The sequence below is a fragment of the Culex quinquefasciatus genome, chromosome 1, assembly GCF_015732765.1.
Source record: "Culex quinquefasciatus strain JHB chromosome 1, VPISU_Cqui_1.0_pri_paternal, whole genome shotgun sequence".
Taxonomy (NCBI): Eukaryota; Metazoa; Arthropoda; class Insecta; order Diptera; family Culicidae; genus Culex; species Culex quinquefasciatus.
In genome coordinates this window covers 117296143-117318324 of record NC_051861.1, presented here as the reverse complement: position 1 = coordinate 117318324, position 22182 = coordinate 117296143, and the positions used below count along the sequence as shown (strand labels likewise).

General features: G+C 33.5%; 1 protein-coding gene across 4 annotated transcripts in view; it reads left to right on the top strand.

Moving 5' to 3' along the window:
• The window catches only part of LOC6053324, a 185094-nt gene that overhangs the window by 153308 nt on the left and 9604 nt on the right, over nt 1–22182 (top strand). For all 4 annotated transcript variants that reach the window (XM_038249558.1, XM_038249552.1, XM_038249569.1 and 1 more), the window contains 3 exons: nt 510–1568; nt 1634–2045; nt 20120–20218. In XM_038249558.1, the coding sequence (XP_038105486.1) occupies nt 510–1568; nt 1634–2045; nt 20120–20218 (1570 nt within the window). The remainder of the gene's footprint in view (nt 1–509; nt 1569–1633; nt 2046–20119; nt 20219–22182) is intronic.

Genomic DNA, 22182 nt, shown 5'->3' with positions numbered 1-22182 from the left:
TCAAAATTATCATGCGACGTGTCAAACTTCGTGAAATTAACCTGATATTAACTTTAGAATTCATAATATTTTTTCAAGTGATATCGGACCATTCCGGATGTTCCGGATATCGGTTCTGTTGCGGTCACTTCCCAGAACCACTCAAAATGAGCTTGCGACATATCAAACTTCGTGGAATTAACTTGAAATTAATTTTATACTATATAATACTATTTTTTTCAAGTAGTGTCGAACCATTCCGGATGTTCCGGATACCGGTTCCGTTGAAGTCATTTCGCAGAACCACTCAAAATGATCATACGACGTATCAAACTTCGTGGAATTAACGTGATATAACTTAAGAATTCATAATATTTTTAAGTGATATCGGACCATTCCGGATGTTCCGGATACCGGTTCCATAGGGGACATTTCGTAGAACCACTCAAAATGACCATGCGACGTGTCAAACTTCGTGTAACAAACCAGATAATTCCACTAACAATGCCCTCTTTCCTCTCTTCCCGCAGCCGACGCGAGTGGGAGCCCGGAATCCGCACGCGGCGGAAACTGACCGCCAAGGATCACCTCTCGCACCAGGTCAGCGGCGGGACATCGACCAGCGGCGGCGTCGTCGTAGTCTCCAGCACCACCACCACCACCGATATCCACCATCCTCACCACCATCACCACCACCAGCACCACCACCAGCCCCACTCGTCCTCGCTGATCAGCCGAAGTCGGAGCAACTCGCAGAGTGGGGGCAGCAGCGGGGGAGGTGGCGGCAGTGGCAGCGGCAGCGGCCACCGGAAGGAACCAAAGAGCGGCGACGCGCAGAGCAGCGGCAGCGTCGTAATTCAGGACTCGGGCTTCTCGACGGAGACGTCCTCGTCGAAGGAGACCCACAGTGCCTCGTCGTCGACGGGGAACGGCGGCGGAGTGCTGCTGCTGCAGGGGGGCAACGTATCAAATACGACGGCGGCGAGCCATCAGCAGCGGCTGGACACCGAGGACGAGCTGTGGAATTTACTAGATGTGATACATAGGAAAAGCAATCGACTCCGGGAGGAGGTGGACGCGCTGCAGCAGCTGGAGCGGGAAAAGTGTCGAACAAATGTGCTGAACCAGAACGTCGTGGGGCAGAACGTCGCGACGGCCGGCGGCGGCAGCAGTAGTAGTAGCAATAGTTCTAACAATAATCATCATCATATTCATAGCGGTAGTAGCGGTAGCAGTAGTAGCAGTAGTGGCAACCTTCCCCATCACCATCACGCGGCCCCAACGACGACGACGGTGGGTGGCCTGGCGAAAACCTTCCAGAACCAGCTCCTGGTGGACGTTGTAAATAAGGACGATGTACAAATCCTGCGCAAAGAGCGGGACCGACTGTTTGAGCAGCTTTCGGACTACGAGGCCGAGGCGATGGCGAGCCGGATACGGGCCACCAAGATGCAGGACGACGTGGACGTGCTGGCGGCGGCCAAGCGCGACCTCGAGGGCCAGCTGCAGGCCGCGCTAAGTCAGAAGCTAGAGCTTAACACTAAGATTCATGATCTCCACCAGCAGTTTGTAAATAAGAGTGCGCCTAGGTGAGTACAAACCATCCAGGAACTCCAAATTCTCAGAACTAACCTAACCTGTATTCCCCCAACAGTTCCCCCGATTCCATCAAAAGTCGACACCTCCAGACGCTCACCCCGAGCAGCGGCGTCGGCCTACTGCGGAAACACTCGTCAACGGACTCGACCACGACGACGCTCCATCTGTCCACCTCGACGACCTCGTCACCCTCCTCCAACAGTCAGCAGCACCTACTTAAACCGTCGGCAACCCGCGCCGGTTCCAGCTTTGCACCCATCGTCAAAAGTAGCGCCAAGGCGGAAGCGGCGGACCACCATCCTACTAGTCCCGATGCCGCCCTCGGCAAGCTGGACGGCCTGCTCAGCTCGCCGGCCCGGGTCAACAAGGTGCGGATGACGGACTCGAAGAAGATCGCCGCCATCCTGCTGGAGACGAACATTGTCGAGTTGCAGCGGCATCTGCTGACCATCACCGTGCAGAATCAGGTAGGTCACTTTGAGCAAGTCATGTAGTTCTAGGTTGCTCCAAAAATTTACAACCTTTCAAGTGTAATAATTTCTCTATCGGGCCTCGGTTGGCTGTCGTAAATTAGGGGCTCAGCACGGGTTCCGTCGCTCTCTCTCTCTCGCGATGACCATCGTATAAATTATACGCCCAACCCCGACCCGTATGGGGTGAGTTGTAGTGATGGTGCCAAAGTGGTGGCCAAAGAAGGTGGTGGTCAGTTACATTTGCGCGTGTTTCAAGCGATGCGATACTATCTTCAATGTGGGTGCAGGGTTTCGTTGAATTATCGGTACAAGTAGTACAGTTGGAGTGATGGAAATGATGGTCTGATCAAGCTTGTGGAATCAATACAAATACACTCCGGACTCGATTATCCGAAGGCCTTGGAAAAATTTCACTTCGGATAAAAAAAAACCAAAAGTTCTAATTTTGTAGATTTTTCTAATTTAAAAAAAAAAAACAAATCTCCCAAATTTTCTAAACGTTAAAAATCCTGAAAATCAAAAAAAGAATTGGCGCTGCAAATAGTTTTCAAAGTTTACTTGTTTAAATTCTCAAATTTCTCAAAATTAGCTAAATTTTAAGAATTCTGAAAATTTCCAAAATATTCATATTTCTTATAGTTCACAAAATGTTTCCACTTAAAAAAACCCAATTTTCTAAAATACCTTAATTTTTAAAATTTTAAAAATTGTCAACGTTTAGATTATTTTAAATCCTCGAAACTATAAAAATCATGAATATTCAAAAAAATATTGCAATTCAAAACAAAACTTTATTTTATTCTCCCTATTTTTAAATCCTCAAATTCAAAAAAAATCTGCAAATTATCGAAATTCATCCGGTTTCTTTTTCAAATACTAAAAATTCTCAACATTTTAATTTTTTTTAAATAAAAATATTTTTTCATATTTTCTAAATTCTTAGTTAAAAAAAGATATCCTGAAAATATTTAAAATTCTGACAATCTAATGTATTTTCCAAAAGTTCTAATTTGTTTAAATCCCGAAATTATCAATCTCTCTAAAAAATAAAATTCATCAAAATCCCTTCATTCAAAATTCTCCAAATTTCATCATTCTCGTAATTTTCATATTTTTTGCAATACTTTAGTTTTTCGCAATTTTCAATAAAATTAAAATACTTCAAATACTCAAAATTTGTAAAACTCACAAATCTTTCAAAATTGTGATTTTTATAAAACCTCAAAACATTAAAATAATAATAATATGAACATTTTGAACTTGTTTTTATATTCTCTAAATTCACAAAATACAAACGAATTTACAAATTTTCACAACCCTCCTAGTTATCAAAATTCCATCTTTTTTTAAATAGTAAAATTTTTAAAATTGAAAAAATATCTTCCAGATTTTCAAAATTCTGAAAATACTCCAAAAAATATTTTTTAGAGTAGATTAGTATTTCAATTCAAGTTCTTAAATTTCTAAATTCTCTTTTTTCCAAAACAACAAAATTCCCAAAACTCAAAACAAAAACTCAAAATACTCTAAATTATCTAAATTCTCAAATTTCTGTTTATTCTCAAACTAATCAAAATACTTAAAAAAAACTCCAATTAATCATCATTCTCAGGATACTCATAAACGAAATTCGAAATATTCGAAATAATAAAAATACTCGAAATCCTCATCATTCTCAGAATACTCAAAAATTTCATAAAAATTTAAATTCTCAAAATGATCAACATTCTTAATTTTTTTAAAATTCTCAAGTTTAAAAAATTGTTAAATACTCTTGAAATTCTTAAAAAAAATTAAATTTTCATAGTTCTAAAAATTCTCAAAGTTTTCAAAATACTCAAAAGTTTCGATAATCTCAAAATTCTCGAAAGCTTCAAAACACTCAAAACTCGAAATTATCGAATTTCATAAAAATACACTAAATACTTTAAATACTTGCAATACTTGAAATTCTCAAAATACTCGAAATACTAGAATTATTCAAAATTTTCAAAATTCTTGAAATTCTGAATTTTTTGGAAAACTAAAAAATCTCATTAGCATCAAAATTATTGAAATACTCAATATTCTCAGAATTCTCAAATGTCTCAACATTCTAAACATTCTCAAATTACACAAAATACACAATTGTATAAACTTTCAAAATTCTTAAAATTTTCAAGGTTTGTAATGTTTTTAACATTCTATTAGTTTTCTTTTTTTAATTTTCATTATTCTGAAGTTCTCAAAATTCTTGAAGTTTTCCAAATACTCAACATTCTCAAAAGTTTAAAAATACTTAAAACTCTCAATTTACTCTAAATACTCTAAATAAAATAAAAGTAAATCTTTCCCAGTTCCTGAGGGGAACACCCTTGAAGAGCATCGGGGCCGGCATTTTCAAAGCGGGTTCAGTGGCAGTTTCATTCTCAACTTAATGTTAACATGTTAAGGTTAATGTTAACATTCCATAGGTCGCCTCCCTAAGGTGTCTTAAATTTTTTAAGGTTTTTAAAGTATTTAACATTTTTAAAATTTGCGTGTTTTTTTTTCTCAAATTACTCAAATTACACTATGAATATACTCAAAATACTTGAAATTCTCGAAACACTCGAAATACTCGAATTACTTGAATTACTCGTATTACTCGAAATTCTCAAAATTCTTGGAATTCAGAAAATTCTCAGAATACTCCGAAATCTTATTACCATCAAAATTCTTTCAATTTCATTGTTCTTAAAAATTTTAAAGTTTTAAAAATGTGTGTAATTCTTTAAATTTCAATATTTTTAAAGTTCTTGAAATTCTCAAAGTTTTCAAAGTACTCCAATTATTCGAAATTCTCATTTTATTTTAAATTCTCAAAATTCACACTCTAAAAATTAAATTCTCAAAAAACTCAAAATTTTAAAACACTAAAAATCCTTTTTTTTAAATCGTTAAAATTTTGAATGTTTTCAAAATTCAAGCAGGCTGGATGGTGGACGCAACACGATCGGCAAATGCGTTGCGTTTGACGCAGCATCGTGTTCCATGCTTAACGCTGCTCGATTGAAACCACAACTTCTTGAACCAGTTCATAACTTCATCAGCAATAATTTATAATTTCATGATTTCGTGAATTCGTTAAAAATGCCATGAACAGTTTCGTTTCATGAACTCGTGAATACTTGTTCATGCCACCATCTAATGCAAAACAAATGCTTCGCTCAACAACACAGCTAAAAAAGTAGTAATCCAGCTGCGTGTAAAAGGTCTGGGTGTAAAATAAATATTGCATTATTTTATACAATTTTATGTGATTTTACACCCTGAAACATGTAGCCTATCAGTACGGGAAACCTACTTGACTGAAATTTCAAGCTCATATATGCGTTTATCCTTTCAGCTCTTCAACGGTCCGATGGCCGAGTGGGCTAAGGCGCCAGTCCTTACTGATGGTGCTGGGTTTGAATCCCGTCGGTTGCACCTTTTTTTTTTGTGTTTGCAAAAAATGTACATGCAGTGTGTAATATTAAGTGTTTATTTTGACGAAGGTGATGTGCATGCTTTTGCATGCGATTTTACCATCGGATTTTTTGCTGTGAAAGTCATCTTCACTTGAGCCATTGCATTGAGTGTCAAAGCCACACGAAATCGAGAGGACATCACACACCTCATCCAGCAATTGAGATTCCACGCGATGTACACGGTAGCCTCTAGTGGACGGGATCGTCGCGCTAAGTCACTCGAGACCTCTCCATCAAGTGACTCTCGATTAACTACTCCGCAGCACATCTCAATTTCGCAAACGCGCAGCGTCCAGGGACGCCAGGGGGGGTTCGCCGCTTGCTCAAGTCACAGTGTCTTGAATGCGGGTCTATGGTATTGCCCATGTACGCATTTCAAGCGGTTGATCATTTGTTACATAACTGGATCATCCAATTTAGATCGGCTCGAAGACCTTCAGCTGTTTGAGGGTTGTTCAGGGCGAAAAAAATCAACAACAAACGCATCATCTTCAGCTAATCATGAACTCATCACCCGTTCGGTCAATGTGATGATTACATCTAGCTCGAGCTAAGCACGTCCCCTCGTGGATCATAACACTTGGAAGTGAGGTATTTGGACGCGTGTTGGCCCCCTTTTTTCGAGAGGGAAAACGTGACAGAAATAAGTGAGATGACCACGGCGGCGGTAATGGTCGATGAGCCGGTCCCGATAATTTGAAGTGGAACATATGTAACGACCGATTGTTACCTGCGCTGAATGGTCAATTTGGGAGGGCTTGGCCTCTTTCAATTTCATTGAGTGTTGTTGTAGTGACGATTGTCAACGTGGAATTTCTGATTATTATGCATTGTGACACTTCGTAATTCATTTGAACAACTCCCAATCCCTGTCTGCGACTAACGCTGAAATTACGTCATCATTCTAAGCTCATTACTATCGCGGGTTGCCGCTACCTTCAAGCCGTAAAATTGCCTTAAACTCCCAAACGAGGTAACGCAATCTGTAGATTATCCTCCGGCAAAGCCGGTCCCAGTCGTGACCCGGAGTAGCAGAACAACCCACCTTCTTCTGGTAGACTCAGACCCAGTCGGCAGTAACTTAATTCTCGCGTACGAAGACACATAAAAGCAAGTAACAACATTAATCGATTTAGTGTTCTCAAGGCGGAAACCCCACGCACGCGGATTACTATCTGTTTTGCGTTCCCTGGGAGGAGGTTCCTAGAAGTTGGGGTTTCTGACCCGTTGAGGCTAGATTAGCCCGTTAACGATCCGCCTCACGTTTCGGTTAACGATCTGTTACCTCTAGGAAGCTCAATTTGGCAATCCAGCAAAAAAAAAAACGAAGAAGTTTTGCGCCGTTCAAAAGTAAAGTCATCACTTAATCCATCCATCTCTTCCCTCTGAACACTGTGGGGGTAAGTCCGGAGGGATGGCTTGGCTATTTGTTTTAGCCGCCACTGTCTGTGCGGCGTTTTGCTAATTCAATTAAGCTTGACCAGTAGAGCACACCTTCTGGCGAGATGGATAAGCCCCCCTTTTGAAAAGGGTTGGATTGAGGTTTCTCTGGGGGTTTGCGAAATTGAGTTAGTTGTGACCTCCTTTTTTTTTAAAATGGCGAATTTCATCACTATTTCGAACTGGTGAATTTTCAAAATTTGTATAAAAATAATTTCAGCAATCTGCTTTTCAAATTTCACAGGATAATATCATAACAATACCATTAGAAAAGTCATTAGAAAAAATCATTTTTTTATAATTTTAGTAGAAAATATTTTCTTGAACTTTTTTTAGGCCGATGCAAATATTTAAAAAAGTTTTTGTCCCTCGGCCCTGGCCAAGGTCAAGGGGGCAAAAAAATAAAAAAATATAAAAATTTAAATAACAAGCCATAGTCTTCACATTTAAATGAAAAAAGTGTTTTAAAATGCATTTCACACTAGTTCAGTTGTTTTGCAATCATTAGTTTTCAAAAAATCTAAGATCTGACAAAAACAAAAATTGTATCGAAAAAAAAGATTTTGCATCGAAAATTTTCAAAAAATCTTAAGATTTTTTAATAATTCCAAACATGCTAAAAATGATTTTAAACGCAGAAGAATGTATTTTAATTTGATTTCAGCTGGTTGCACATGAATTTTCATTGAAATTTTGAAGTTTATTGTAAAAATATTTTTTTTGCCCCCTGATTTTTCGGGCCAATTTTGAAGGGGGGGGGGGGTGACAAAAACTTTTAAAAATATTTGTACCAGCCTTATAATTTTTTTTGTTAACCCTCTACAACCCAACCCCGCCTCTAGGTGGGCTTCGATTTTAAAAAATCGCCAAAAATCATTTTTTCAATAAATTTTTAAGCTATAAAAACCATTGGAAAAAGAACTCTTAACATCACAGAAAAAATATTTTTATTAGGTCCTTTTCAAAAATTCAAGCATTTTAGAACTAATTCAAAGAAAAAAACTATTTTGTAAAAATGCATAAATCCATACAAAATTTCTCATCATTTGATACCTTCTTTGTTGATGAACATTTGATCTTTTTGGAAAAAAATATCAGTATTTTGTGAAATTTAATGTACTTCACATGAAAAACCATGCATAATTTTTTTTTTTAAATGTATGCAAAATTTAACGCTGTTTTGATATCTATTCTGCAAATCAGAAAAAAATATGTACAAAATTATAGTAAGCTATTTACTTTATGCAAATTAAAATGTTTAACATTCGAGACTATAATTTAGTGACCAATTTTGCGAACTCAAATTTAAGTATTTGATAGAATACTTTTTTTTGGTGATAATTGAAGCATTTTATATCAAATAGTCTAATATTTTGCTAATTATAGAATTATCTTATTCGGAAAAAATAGTTAAAAAATATAAATTTCAAATTTGTATTTTGTACAAATTTCATGCAAAATTTCAGACTATTCAAGTAATTAAAAAAATACAGTAATTTGTGAAATTGTTAGTTTTAAACCTAGAAAAAAAAACTATTGTGAGAATGTAGACAAAATTTAGCGTTGTTTGATAGCCATTTTGGAAATTTGAAAAAAAAAATATTTAAAAAAAATATTTAAAAAAAATATTTTAACAAAATTCAAAATTAATAGACTTAAATCATAAAAATCAATACAAATCCTGTAATGAGTTGCTTTGGAGAATTTGAACGGTTCGCGTCGCGGTCAGCAAGCCGGATTTTCGTTGCCGTTTCCGTATTTTTTCCCCCCGATTGTGTGTGTTTTTCGGTCCGAGCGGTTTCGCGTTTTCGCATTTTATTTGGTTTTATCTTTCCACAACCGGCTGTCTAAGATTGAATCATTTATGCTAAACTCAACACCAAATAACCGGGAATAATCTCATCCGCATCCTTCGACTGTTTGCCTTGAGAATGCATAATACATCACATCATTAAACAAAATTTATTGATTATTGGGTCGCATCATCATCCTTTATGATGAATCCTGGCCATTACCCTTTCCCACTAACAAAATCCCAAGTAGAAGTAGTTTTCCGGCATACGTGGGGGTGTGGATATCGTATAGAACCCACCCTTTGTAGCAACCTGTGCTAACTAACATTCCCGTCCTAATCCCCCCGAGATCTACAAACTGACATGGCGGGCGCCGTTGGTGGCCAATGACTGTAACCTATTTGCTTCAGATCTAGTTTTAATGATCTTGATGTTTTATCTTTTCAACGCATTCATACATGCTGTTGATAAGGGAAACACCATTAGATCGTTTAAGCGTATGGTCAGTTGTATTGATAGGATATTACGGTCCTGTTCAGCAACGGAGAAGGACAACCATGGGTGGTCTCTCATGCTCATGCTCATGCTCAAAAATCAATATAAATCCTGTAATGGAATGAAATCCTATTGAGCAGTTCTCTACAACATCGGTCTGTTTTCTTTAATTTTTTTTTAATTTAAAAATCTGTATCTTTTGAAGGTTTTTTTTTATCGATTTGAAGTCTTCGGCAAAGTTGTAGGTATTGATAAGGACTACACTACAATTATACACGGTAAAAAATAGGTGATTTTTAATTTCACTTTTTGTCACTAAAACTTGATTTGCAAATAAAAAACACTATTTTGCTTTTTTTCTGATATGTTTAAGTGGACATCAAATCCCAACTTTTTTTGAAATTTCCAGAACGGGAAAAAAAATCTTTGACCGAGTTATGAATTTGTTGAATCAATACTGATTTTTCCAAAAAAAAATCGAAATATTGGTCGCAAACTTCATTTTTTGATGTAAAATCGAATTTACAATCAAAAAGTACTCTAGTGAAATTTTGATAAAGTGCACCGCTTTCAAGTTATAGCCATTTTTAGGTTATTTTTTATGAAAATAGCCGCAGTTATTCATTTTTGTTTTAATTATTGCCCATGTCTGCCCACTAATGAATGTTTGGCCCTTTTGAATTATTAGTCTTGATTTTAAAAAAAAATAAAACATTGTTTTCGAATAGATTGGAAAATTTCACGAATGTTTCATACTTAAACATTAAAAATCGGACCATTAGATGCTGATATATCGTCATAAGGAAATAGTGGGTTGGTTGGGTGAGAATTACAAGTACTTTTTGATAGCATATTTGATTTCACATCGAAAAATGAAGTTGAAACATTTTTGCGACCAATATTTCGTTTCTTTTTTTTTTTTTTTTTGAAAACATCAGTATTGATTAAAAAAATCCTAACTCAGTTAAAGATGTTTTGCTCTTTCTGGAAAATTCTGAAAAGTTGGCATTTGATGTCTCCTGAAACATATCAGAAAATAAAAAAAAAATAAAATAGTGTTCAAGTTTTAGTGATAAAAACTGAAATCAAAAATCACCAAATTTTTTTTACCGTGTATCATTTTTTCCAGTGTAGTCCGTATCCATACCTACAACTTTGCCGAAGACATCAAATCGATCATAAAATGCCTTAAAAAGATACCGATTTTTGAATTTTCATATAGAGCAGTTCTCTAGGATTTCGGTCATTCGATTTTTTTTTGTATTTTTTAATCCGACTGAAACTTTTTTGGTGCCTTCGGTATGCCCAAAGAAGCCATTTTGCATCATTAGTTTGTCCATATAATTTTCCATACAAATTCGGCAGCTGTCCATACAAAAATGATGTATGAAAATTCAAAAATCTGTATCTTTTGAAGGAATTTTTTGATCGATTTGGTGTCTTCGGCAAAGTTGTAGGTATGGATACGGACTACACTGGAAAAAATAATACACGGTAAAAAAAATTTGGTGATTTTTTTATTTAACTTTTTATCACTAAAACTTGATTTACAAAAAAACACTATTTTTAATTTTTTTTATTTTTTGATATGTTTTAGAAGGCATAAAATGGCTTCGATTTTAAAAATTCGCCAAAAATCATTTTTTCAATAAATTTTTAAGCTATAAAAACCATTGGAAAAAGAACTCTTAACATCACAGAAAAAATATTTTTATTAGATCCTTTTCAAAAATTCAAGCATCTTAGAATTAATTCAAAGAAAAAAACTATTTTGTAAAAATGCATAAATCCATACAAAATTTCTCAACATTTGATACCTTCTTTGTTGATGAACATTTGATCTTTTTGAAAAAAAATATCAGTATTTTGTGAAATTTAATGTACTTCACATGAAAAACCATGCATATTTTTTTTTAAATGTATGCAAAATTAAACGCTGTTTTGATATCTATTCTGCAAATCAGAAAAAAAAATATGTACAAAATTATGGTAAGCTATTTACTTTATGCAAATTAAAATGTTAAACATTCGAGACTATAATTTAGTGACCAATTTTGCGAACTCAAATTTAAGTATTTAATAGAATATGTTTTTTGTTGTGAAATTTTGAGTATTTTTTGTCAAATAGTCTGATATTTTGTTAATTATAGAAAAAATAGTTAAAAAAATAAATATTTCAAATTTGTATTGTGTACAAATTTCATGCAAAATTTCAGACTATTCAAGTAATTAAAAAATACAGTAATTTGTGAAATTGTTAGTTTTAAACCTAGAAAAAAAACTATTGTGAGAATGTAGACAAAATTTAGCGTTGTTTGATAGCAATTTTGGAAATTTGAAAAAAAAATATTTGAAAAAAATATTTTAACAAAACTCAAAATTAATAGACTTAAATCATAAAAATCAATACAAATCCTGTAATGGAATGAAATCCTATTGAGCAGTTCTCTACAAAATCGGTCTGTTTTCTTTAATTTTTTTTAATTTAAAAATCTGTATCTTTTGAAGGTTTTTTTTTATCGATTTGAAGTCTTCGGCAAAGTTGTAGGTATTGATAAGGACTACACTACAATTATACACGGTAATAAAAGGTGATTTTCAATGTAACTTTTTGTCATTAAAACTTGATTTGCAAAAAAAAAACTTTATTTTGCTTTTTTTTCCGATATGTTTAAGTGGACATCAAATCCCAACTTTTTTTGAAATTTCCAGAACGGGAAAAAAATCTTTGACCGAGTTATGAATTTTTGAATCAATACTGATTTTTCCAAAAAAAATAATCGAAATATTGGTCGCAAACTTCATTTTTCGATGTAAAATCGAATTTACAATCAAAAAGTACTCTAGTGAAATTTTGATAAAGTGCACCGCTTTCAAGTTATAGCCATTTTTAGGTTATTTTTTTATGAAAATAGCCGCAGTTATTCATTTTTGTTTTAATTATTGCCCATGTCTGCCCACTAATGAATGTTTGGCCCTTTTGAATTATTAGTCTTGATTTAAAAAAATAAAACATTGTTTTCGAATAGATCGGAAAATTTCACGGATGTTTTATACTTAAACATTAAAAATCGGACCATTAGATGCTGATATATCGTCATAAGGAAATAGTGGGTTGTTTGGGTGAGAATTACAAGTACTTTTTGATAGCATATTTGATTTCACATCGAAAAATGAAGTTGAAACATTTTTGCGACCAATATTTGGTTTTTTTTTTAATCAGAATTGATTAAAAAAAAATCCTAACTCAGTCAAAGATGTTTAAAATAGTTAATAGTTATTTAAAATAGTGTTTTTTTTTGCAAATCAAGTTTTAGTGATAAAAACTGAAATTAAAAATTACCAAATTTTTTTACCGTGTATAATTTTTTTAAGTGTAGTCCTTATTCATACCTACAACTTTGCCGAAGACACCAAATCGATCATAAAATTCCTTAAAAAGATACCGATTTTTGAATTTTCATATATCTTTTTTGTATGGACAGCTGCCAAATTTGTGTGGAAAATTATATGGACAAACTAATGATGCAAAATGGCATCTTTGAGCATACCGGAGTCACCAATAAAGTTTCAGCCGGATTAAAAAATACAAAAAAAATCGAATGACCGAAATCTCAAAGGATTCCTCAGAAGTAATGTTTTATTCGGAATAAAGTGCTATATTGGTGCAAATTGCGCAAATCAGATAACTCCGAAAAACAGTTTGATAACCTGCGAATATTATGGAAGAAGGCGCGCAGAAACCGTTGAGACCATTTCGTTCCAATCATTTAACAAGCAAAAATGTTGACTTTAGTGCACATTTAGTGCATCTTCATAAATTTTCCGAAAATTTAACATTTAAAAGGTTTTTTTTTCATAAATTGAGTACACATTTTTATCTTTTTTTTAAATTTATATTGTTGCGAAAAGTACATTTGGCAACAAAGCTAATCATTTTAAGAGAACAGTCTAATTTAATTTTAACTAACTAATTGCTCACCAAACTCACCCCAAAATGGCACGAATTGGTCGCCGCGATAACAGTTCCCTCGCCGGTCACCCAGATGGCACTCCCATTTGCGTGAGAACCGGGCAACCAACCGTGAGTTGCCAAAAGTTTTTACGACCGCCGGAAGTGCTGCCAACATTTCAATTAGTCGCTTCAAAACTCGGCGCACCCAACCCAACTATCTGTCACGAAATCTCATGCGTCGAAGTTTTATCGACTTTTTTTTTTTCGACCCACAAAATTTGATGTGGACCGTGAAAGTTGTGCCCTCGACGCGTCAAATCAATCAGCTCTGAACGAGAATGGCTAACCCTTGGCTTAAAATTGCAACAAAAAAAAAGTCCGCCACCAACGGGATTCAAAGCGACGCCTTCGGCGTGAAACGCGCACGCGTTACCTCAGAGCTACGGTAACCAAAGTCGAAACAAGCGCAATTTCGACACCACCCCTCCACTGCCAAAGGTTAGCAAACCAATTCGCGTATAAATTTGCGTGTTGTTATAACCCACCGCAACCTGATTGATTGAGCTGGGCAAAAACTAAGCGAGTGGAAAAGCTTTGCTTGCAAAAGATGATGAGTTCGTTTTGACGATGATGATGATGAGAGCGGCCGGACTCATCAAATCAAGTGGAATTGGACGGTCGAAAATGATCTCGTTAACTTTCGGTTTTTAGCAACAACCAGCTGTGATGTGAGACTGTTTATGTTTGGTTTTCCTGCTCGGTGTAGTTATTTGAATTAAGTTGTGTTTTGATTTAGCTGGGTGATGGAAATGAGGTTTTAGGCTGCGATGAGTGAACTCGTTTCGATTGCACCAGATGTGATGGTGTTTTGCAGCGCTGTCAATTTGAAAATGAGGTGAATTTGGAGCTGCTCATCAAGATATATTGATTTTTTCAACTGGGATGGCAACACTGCTCGTGAAAATTGTTATGCAAGTTTGGACTGATTTAGGTTCTGTTTTTAAATATTTCATCCTTATAAATTGGTTGATTTTGCCATTAAACTTGCTCGTTTCTTTAAAACTTTGTCTAGTATTATATTTTTTTGAGAACATGGAGAAAATGGATTCAAAATTTGCACTTAATTTTAAATAAAAATAATAACTGACTTATTTAATATTTAGAAAAACTGTTTTCTTATGTAATGCTTTTTCAAACTTTCAAGTCTTATTTTCAAAATATTGAAGCATATTTTTTTAGAAAATTTTCTAGGAGAAGTTAAAAGTTAAATAAGAAAAATGCCTGAGGATTTGTAAAGACTTTAAACCCATAAATTTTAACTATTTTTGGAACGGAATTTTACAAATTTCTACAAGGTATTAAACATTTCGATGCATGTAGAAATTATAATTTTATCGATTTTTGGAACCATCTTATTCATTTTATGATTCGATTGACTGCAATTTCTAAGATCTGGCAACCCTCCCACGATATATCAGCATCGGCCGATATAGGCCGACATTTATGAAAATGTTTGAATTGTTGAAACGTAAACAGGTTTAAAAGAACACAATATGATGTTTGAAAAAGAACACAGTTCAGCGTAAATAAACACACCAAATGTGTTTATTTCCGCTGAACTTTCGGAAAAGATCAAACATTGATGTTTGAAGTAGAAAACGATTGAAGGTTTTTTTAAAGAACACCATTTGATGTATGAAAATAACACAATTTGATGTTTGAAAAAGAACTAAACTTGATGTTTGTAAAAGAAAACAATTTGGTGCTTGAAGAGGAAAAAAATTGATGTTTAAAAAAAACGCAATTTTATGATTAAAGAAGAACACAATTTGTTGCTGAAAAAACACAATTTGATGCTTGAAAAAGAACACAATTTGATGTTTGAAAAAAAAACATACTTTGATGTTTGAAAAAAAAACACAATATTTTTAAAAAAGAACACAATTTTATGTTTGAAAAAAAAAACACAATTTGTTGCTGAAAAAACACAATTTGATGTTTGAAAAAGAACACAATTTCAGTTTGAAAAGGAAACCCAATTTGATGTTTGAAAAAAAAAAACACTTTGATGTTTGAAAAAAAAACACAATTTTATGTTTAAAAAAACACAATTTTATGTTTGAAAAAGAACATGATTTAATGCTTGAAAAAGAACACAATTTGATGTTTGAAAAAGAACACAATTTGATGTTTGAAAAAGAACACAATTTGATGTTTGAAAAAGAACACAATTTAATGTTTGAAAAGGACCCTATTTAAAGTTTGAAAACGAACACCATTTGATTTTTGAAAAAGAGAACAATTTGATGTTTAAAAAACGCAATTCAAGGTATGCAAAATTTGATGTTTGAAAAAAACACAATTTTTTAATGTTAATAACATTTAAAATATGTTTTTTATTTTTCAAACATCAAATTTTGTTCTTTTTCAAACCCTGAATTGCGTTAAGTTAGAAGATTAATGTTTTGAAGATATTCTAAAAATCTTGAAACACTGCCAAAGGTATCAGTATTTTTTTCTTACTAGATTTCATATAAATCTAAGATTTTTTTTTTAGGAAAACCAAAATTTGAGATGTTGTTTTTCAACATTCACAACAAAAGGATAGACAGAACCGTTCGACAAGCAGTCTTCCCAAATTTTATTCAATTTCAGCAAGAAAAGACGATAAATTAATCTAAAACAAAAACCATAAATCACGTCGCCCGTTAGGCGCACGGACCTTAAGTTCACATGAATCTCTTTCTTTCTTGTTCCGTTTGCCACGGTTACGCAATAATTTCTCCACGCCGAAAATGTATTTAAAAAAACCAACCTAGCCTAACCCAGCGACGGGGAGTTGCAGTAATTTTTAATAAATTGCGTTAAATTTCGTTTAAAGACTCGTGAAAGCAGATTCAGCAGCATCCCCCGTTTTAAAGCGTCGTGATTGAGCTTTTTGAAGAAAGCTTATTAAGTAACTCATCACGTTGTTCGGAGGTAAATGTGCGAAACCAAGTGCTGTTATTAAGGCCTGCCAGGCCTGCTTTTTGAACGGTTTTTAATCGTCGACATTAGAGCGGTGTGCGGTCTTGTGCTGAGGTGCGGTGAAAATTATGTTTGAATTTCATTTGCAGAGAAAGAAAGAAAGAGTTGAGGTGATGAAAAAACTGGTACACCACCACCACCAGCAGAAACCGTCGTCATATCGCTCAAATTCACGCTTTTTAATGAACTCAACAGCGAAAGAGGCGAGGTTATGTAAAGGCACTCTTCTGCTCGGGGTGAGCTAAATGAATAATGATGACTTTCTGCCGGAATTTGCACTCTTGATATTAACGGTCGCACTTTTTTATAGAGCAAACCAGTTTGAAACAAATTTCATTAAGTTTGAAAAATAATTTTATTTGAAACTTGCCATTTGTTTTCAAATTATGTTTTTTTTAAGTATAGCTTCTTATGCAACGTTGCAGCTGGCAAAGAACATTCTCTTTTTGTTTCCACTCACTCCCAAATGACCATTGATTGCATTGTGCAACTCGGCCAAGATTGCAATCATCATCGAAGAACGAACGACAATTGCGGCACCTCTCAGGCAAACCCAGCATCCACGGTGCTGATTACCTCCATGGTGGACACCTCGCCTTCAACACCTTACATTGTTTTTTACGCGGGGTTTCCTGGTCGCGAAGATTTATGGGAAAACGGCCATGTGATTTCCAGACGAGCGAGCTGAAGTCGAAAATTGAGATTGGATTCTGATTTTGCAATCTGCTTTCGAACTAGGAAAAATGACTTTGACAATTTGATGCCTCACAAAGAACACAGATTGTTATTTTTAATAATAATAAAACATTTTAATTCACACATTTTAAGCTCGGAAAATAACACAGTTTGAAGTTTGAATTATTTTAACAATTTGATGTATGGAAAAGAACAAAACTTTACATAATTTAATTTTTGAAAGGAATGTTATCCAATGTTTGAAAAAAAAAAACATTTTAAAGCTCAAAAAAGTACAAAAATGCGTGTTCAAAAAATAATTTGGTATGACGTTTTGAAAAAGAACTCTTATTGAGGTTTGAAACAGTCAACAATGTCATGCTTGAAAAATAACACATATGAGATTACACTAGATAAAAGAACAAACTTGATTTTTGAAAAACAAAAAACTATTGAATGCTGAAAAATTTTATAATTTGATGCTTGAAACAGAATACAATTTGATGTTCGAAAAAGAACAAAATTGCATGCTTAAAAATGTACACAATTTGAAGTTAAACAAGGAATACAATTTGATGGTGGAAAACGGTGCACAGGACTCACAATCCAGAGGTCGCCGGTTCGAATACCGAGGCAGCCGCAAAAATTATTATAGGTATTCGGTGCCCTCTCCCCGTGCCATACCTTCACACTTAGGAGACCCGGGAGGCGGAGTCTTGTCGCAAAAAGAACGATACACGACGCCTGTGGATCCGTTGTTTATGCTTAAAAAAGAACACAATTTGATACTTGAAAAATACTGCAATTTGTTGCATGAAAGAGAACAAAATTTGATGTTTGAAAAAGTACAACAGATAATTCTTGAAATCGAATACAATGTAATGCTTGATAATAAACACAAATATGAACGATTGGAAAAGAATACTTTTGATTGCTTGAAAAATAACACAATTTGATATTTGAAAAATACTGCAAATTGTTGCATTTGATGCACATTTGAATAATTGAAAAAGAATACAATTTGGTACTTGGAGCTTGGAGGATACTACAATTTGACGTATGAAAAAGAACCCAATTTGATGCTTGAAACAGTAAATCAGATAATGCTTGAAAAATAATACAGTTTTATGTTTGAAAATGAACACAATTTGACGATTGGAAAAGAACACTTTCAAGTACTTAAAAAGAACACAATTTGGAATTTGAAAAAATATGCAATAAAAATGAAAAATGCTGAATACACAATTTATACTTGACTTTTTAATAATTGAAAAAGAATACAATTTGATACTTGAAAAAGATTACTATTTGATGCATAAAATAGAACACCATTTGATGTTTAAAAAAGTACACCAGATAATGCTTGAAAAAGAATAAAATTTTATGTTTGAAAATGAACACAATTTGACGATTGGAAAAGAACACTTGAAAGTGTTTGACAAAGAACACAATTTGATACTTGAAAAAGACTTCCATTTGATGCATAAAGAACACAAATTGATGTTTGAAAAAGTACAACAGATAATGCTTGAAAAAGAAAACAATTTAATGCTTGAAAATGAACACAAATTTGAACGATTGGAAAAGAACACATTTAATTGCTTGAAAAATAACACAATTTGATACTTGAAAAATACTGCAATTTGATGCATGAAAGAGGAGGCAATTTGATGTTTTACAGTGAACATTTTTTTAATAATTGAGAAAGAATACAATTTGATAATTCAAAAATAACTGAAATTTGATGCATGAAAGAGAACACAATTTGATGTTTGCAGATAATGCTTAAAATAGAATTTGTTTGAAAAAAATAAAATAAAATTCTGTTCGAAAATGAACGCGTATCTCAAATCAAGATGTTTAAAAAATTGCAAACATCTTTGAATTAAAAAAAATTAATTAGATTTGAAAAGCAGTAACGTGATTCCCAAACAAACATTGATCACAGATAAGTCCTCGCAATGACGTTGAAAATAAATGTTGATTCAGCAATTAGCTTCCATGTGAAATTTTTTTTTAAAGGCACAAAAACCCACTTAAAACGGAATTTGAAGTTTGAAACCGAACATAGCTTGTTGTTTGTACAAGCAAACATTTTGTTCTTGTGATTAAGGTAAATGGACTAGTCAAGATTTTGTAAACAACCCTATTTTTTTTTTTTTTTTTTTGGTGGAGAATAAATTTATTATCAACAACAAATTGTGTTACATTAGCCAATTAAAAACACAATTTGCAGACAAGTGCCCAACACTTCTGTATCAGTTTCACCGCCAATTTTTTTTTTTTTTTTTTGTGGCATCCATTAGAGAAAAGACACCGCGAGGCCACAACACCATCCAATAGATCAATCAACGACGTTTGGAACGAAACTAAAGGCCACTTTAAAATAGTGAGAGACACAGATCTTCTCGCCATGACTTGGTGAAAGGAACAACAAAAAAATGTTAATACGTCCAATCCATTCCATCCATCCAAGAGCACATTGAAAGCAGGTTGAAACATTGTCTAACTTGGCTGGAAATTAGCGCCGGTTATTAGGCTCCACATAATTTCAAACGAAGATTTAAGTTAAGCTCGTTGCATCAACAGTTTTGCATAACGATGACAATCGGTGCCATCTATTGGATGGATTGTGGATTAGATGTAGCTTAGCGGGGCATTTGAGCTGTGCAACTTTTTGTTTCGATTTATAAAATTGGCTGCACTGTTTGAAAAATTCCATCTGTCAAAGTTTAATCCAGTGTTGCCAACTTTATCGAGTTTCAAACTAATTTCAATTAAACTTTTTAATCTACACAAATTAAAACCAACTGAACCGTGGAAGCCTCACTTTGGTTAATGACTGTCACGCTACCATGCAAAGTCGTTAAAGCTACTCGATAGTCCGGCTGAAACTGACACTAAATCAACGGATCCAAATGTAAACAAAGAGGAGAAAAAAAAACCCGTTGAAGAATTTATCTGAAGGTGGAGAATGACCACCTCCAGAGCAAATAAGGAGGATCGCGTGTCGTTCTCGCGAGAAGTCATTTCCTTAAGAGCAATTATAATCACTTTGAGAATGGAATAAACGAAAGAAACGATTGTCACGTATGGCGGAAATTGTTTGTTTGCCTTTCGGGTGACCTCTTGCTCTTGCTTGTGGATTGTTGTGAAAATTTACTAAATTCATTTGTTTTTTGTCTATCGTTTCAGGTTCTACAGCAGCGGCTAGAGTACGCCACCCGGTCACGGATCTTCATGAGCAAAAAGCTGGACAAATCGAAAGAGGATATCGACGATCTGAAATTTCGGGTAAGATTTTTTTCTTCTCTCAAATCGATCAAGTTTACTAGCGTAAATAATCTACTTCAGTTAAGTTCATTAGAATTAGTATCATTGAAATTGAAAAAATGAGTTATGCATAGTCAGGGACAGTACAAAATTTACTGCATGTTAATTTTTACATACAATAAAGTTTTTTTTGTAAAAACCACAGATAAATTTGACCCTACAAAAAAAAATTTTTTTAAACATAAATCAAGTCAAACTTTCAACCCTAAAATTTTCTTAAATTTTTAAAGTTCTTCTTTCCAATGCTTTTTTAAGGTAAAAAAATGGTTGAAAAATTGATTTTTGGAATTTTTTTAAAACGAAGTCAACCTAGAGGGTTAAATAGAACATGATTTGAAGCTTAAAAAGCACACTATTTGTTAGGGTTTATGGAAAATTATGGAAAAAGTTTTTTCCAAGCCAATTGGTTCATAAAAAACTGATAAAAAGTTCCAAATGAGAAGTAAACTTTATTCTCATTATCAAAAAAACACAATTTATTACATAAACTTAACCGGGCAGACGGTAATAACAAAATTCATGCCATTTCAACAACATATACTGTTTAAATAACAGAAAATTTTATAGAATCTCATTGAAAAATAATTTTTTGAATAAGAGTTTAATAACATATTATGTTATTATAACAAAATTTGTTGTTGGTCTGATATTGGTTGAAAGCCAAAACCACTTTGGAATAAATTTTTTTGCTGTGGAAGAATACCTCCAACTGTTATTGGGATGATCGGATTAGTTGTTAAAATAACAAAAATAATAACAAAGATTTGTTTTAAGAATAACTAAAATGTGAATATTCTGTTATTAAAATAACAATTCAATAACAAAAAAATCATAACGAAGAATAACATTTTTTGTAATAAATAACAAAAAATGTTATTGGTCTAGTATTTTTAAATATCAAAAAATGTTATTCCCAAATTATTCCCGTCTGCTCGGTTAATAAATAATACAAAACTCGCAAGACTGTACAAAAAATTGTTATTTTTTTCATCAGTGCAGAAAGTGTAGCAAAATTTCAAATCTCAGAATCAAAAAACACATTTTTTATGAAGATCTCCGTTTTCGGAATCTAGTAAAAACACTTCTTATAACTATTTTAACCTTAGTCAATGAATTGAAAATGTGTTGTTCAAACGATCAAGTTTGCTGACCAAAATAGCTAACTTCGTTTTGCATTCTGGAATTGCTAAAAATAAATTTGAATTTTAAGCTAGATACATTAAAAAGAACACAATTTGATGTTTGATTAAGCACACAGTTTGTTATACCTTCTCAAAACAAAAAGTATGCATTACAATGAATATAAAATTTGCAATTAAATTGTTGAATCATGGTCAAAGACGCCAGGGGTAACAAAGCGTAGCAGAAATGATTTTTTATGAAATTATTATTTTAGGATTCTTAAAATCAAATAAAACGGCTAAATTATCTTTAGAATGTTCTTTCTATTTTTTAAATAACACGATTTCAAACTTTCGGACTGTAGAAACTCCTTTCACCTTTTAAATAACAAATTGTGTTATTTATTGGTTCAACAAATTATCATCTAAATTCTAGATTAAATTTTCAAAAGGTCCTATCTGCATAGGAAACCCATGACGGAAAGGTTGTTTTGAAAATTTAATCTAGAATTGAAAAATACACTGTTTTTGACAAAAGATCCTGGGAAAATGATTTGATCTTTGAAATTCAACCCCCAACTTAATTAAATTTTATTTCGAAAAAAAAACTTTTACAATGACGCAGCGAAGTTTAACAAAATAAAACAGTATTTGTATGCTTTGAGTTAAGTGCAAACCAACAATATCAACAAAAAAAGTCAGTAACATTCAAAAGCAAAAATGTGAATAAGAATAAAAATATATGGTTTTGAAAATATGAAACAACAAAAAATAGACAACATTTAAAATATTAAATATCTGAAA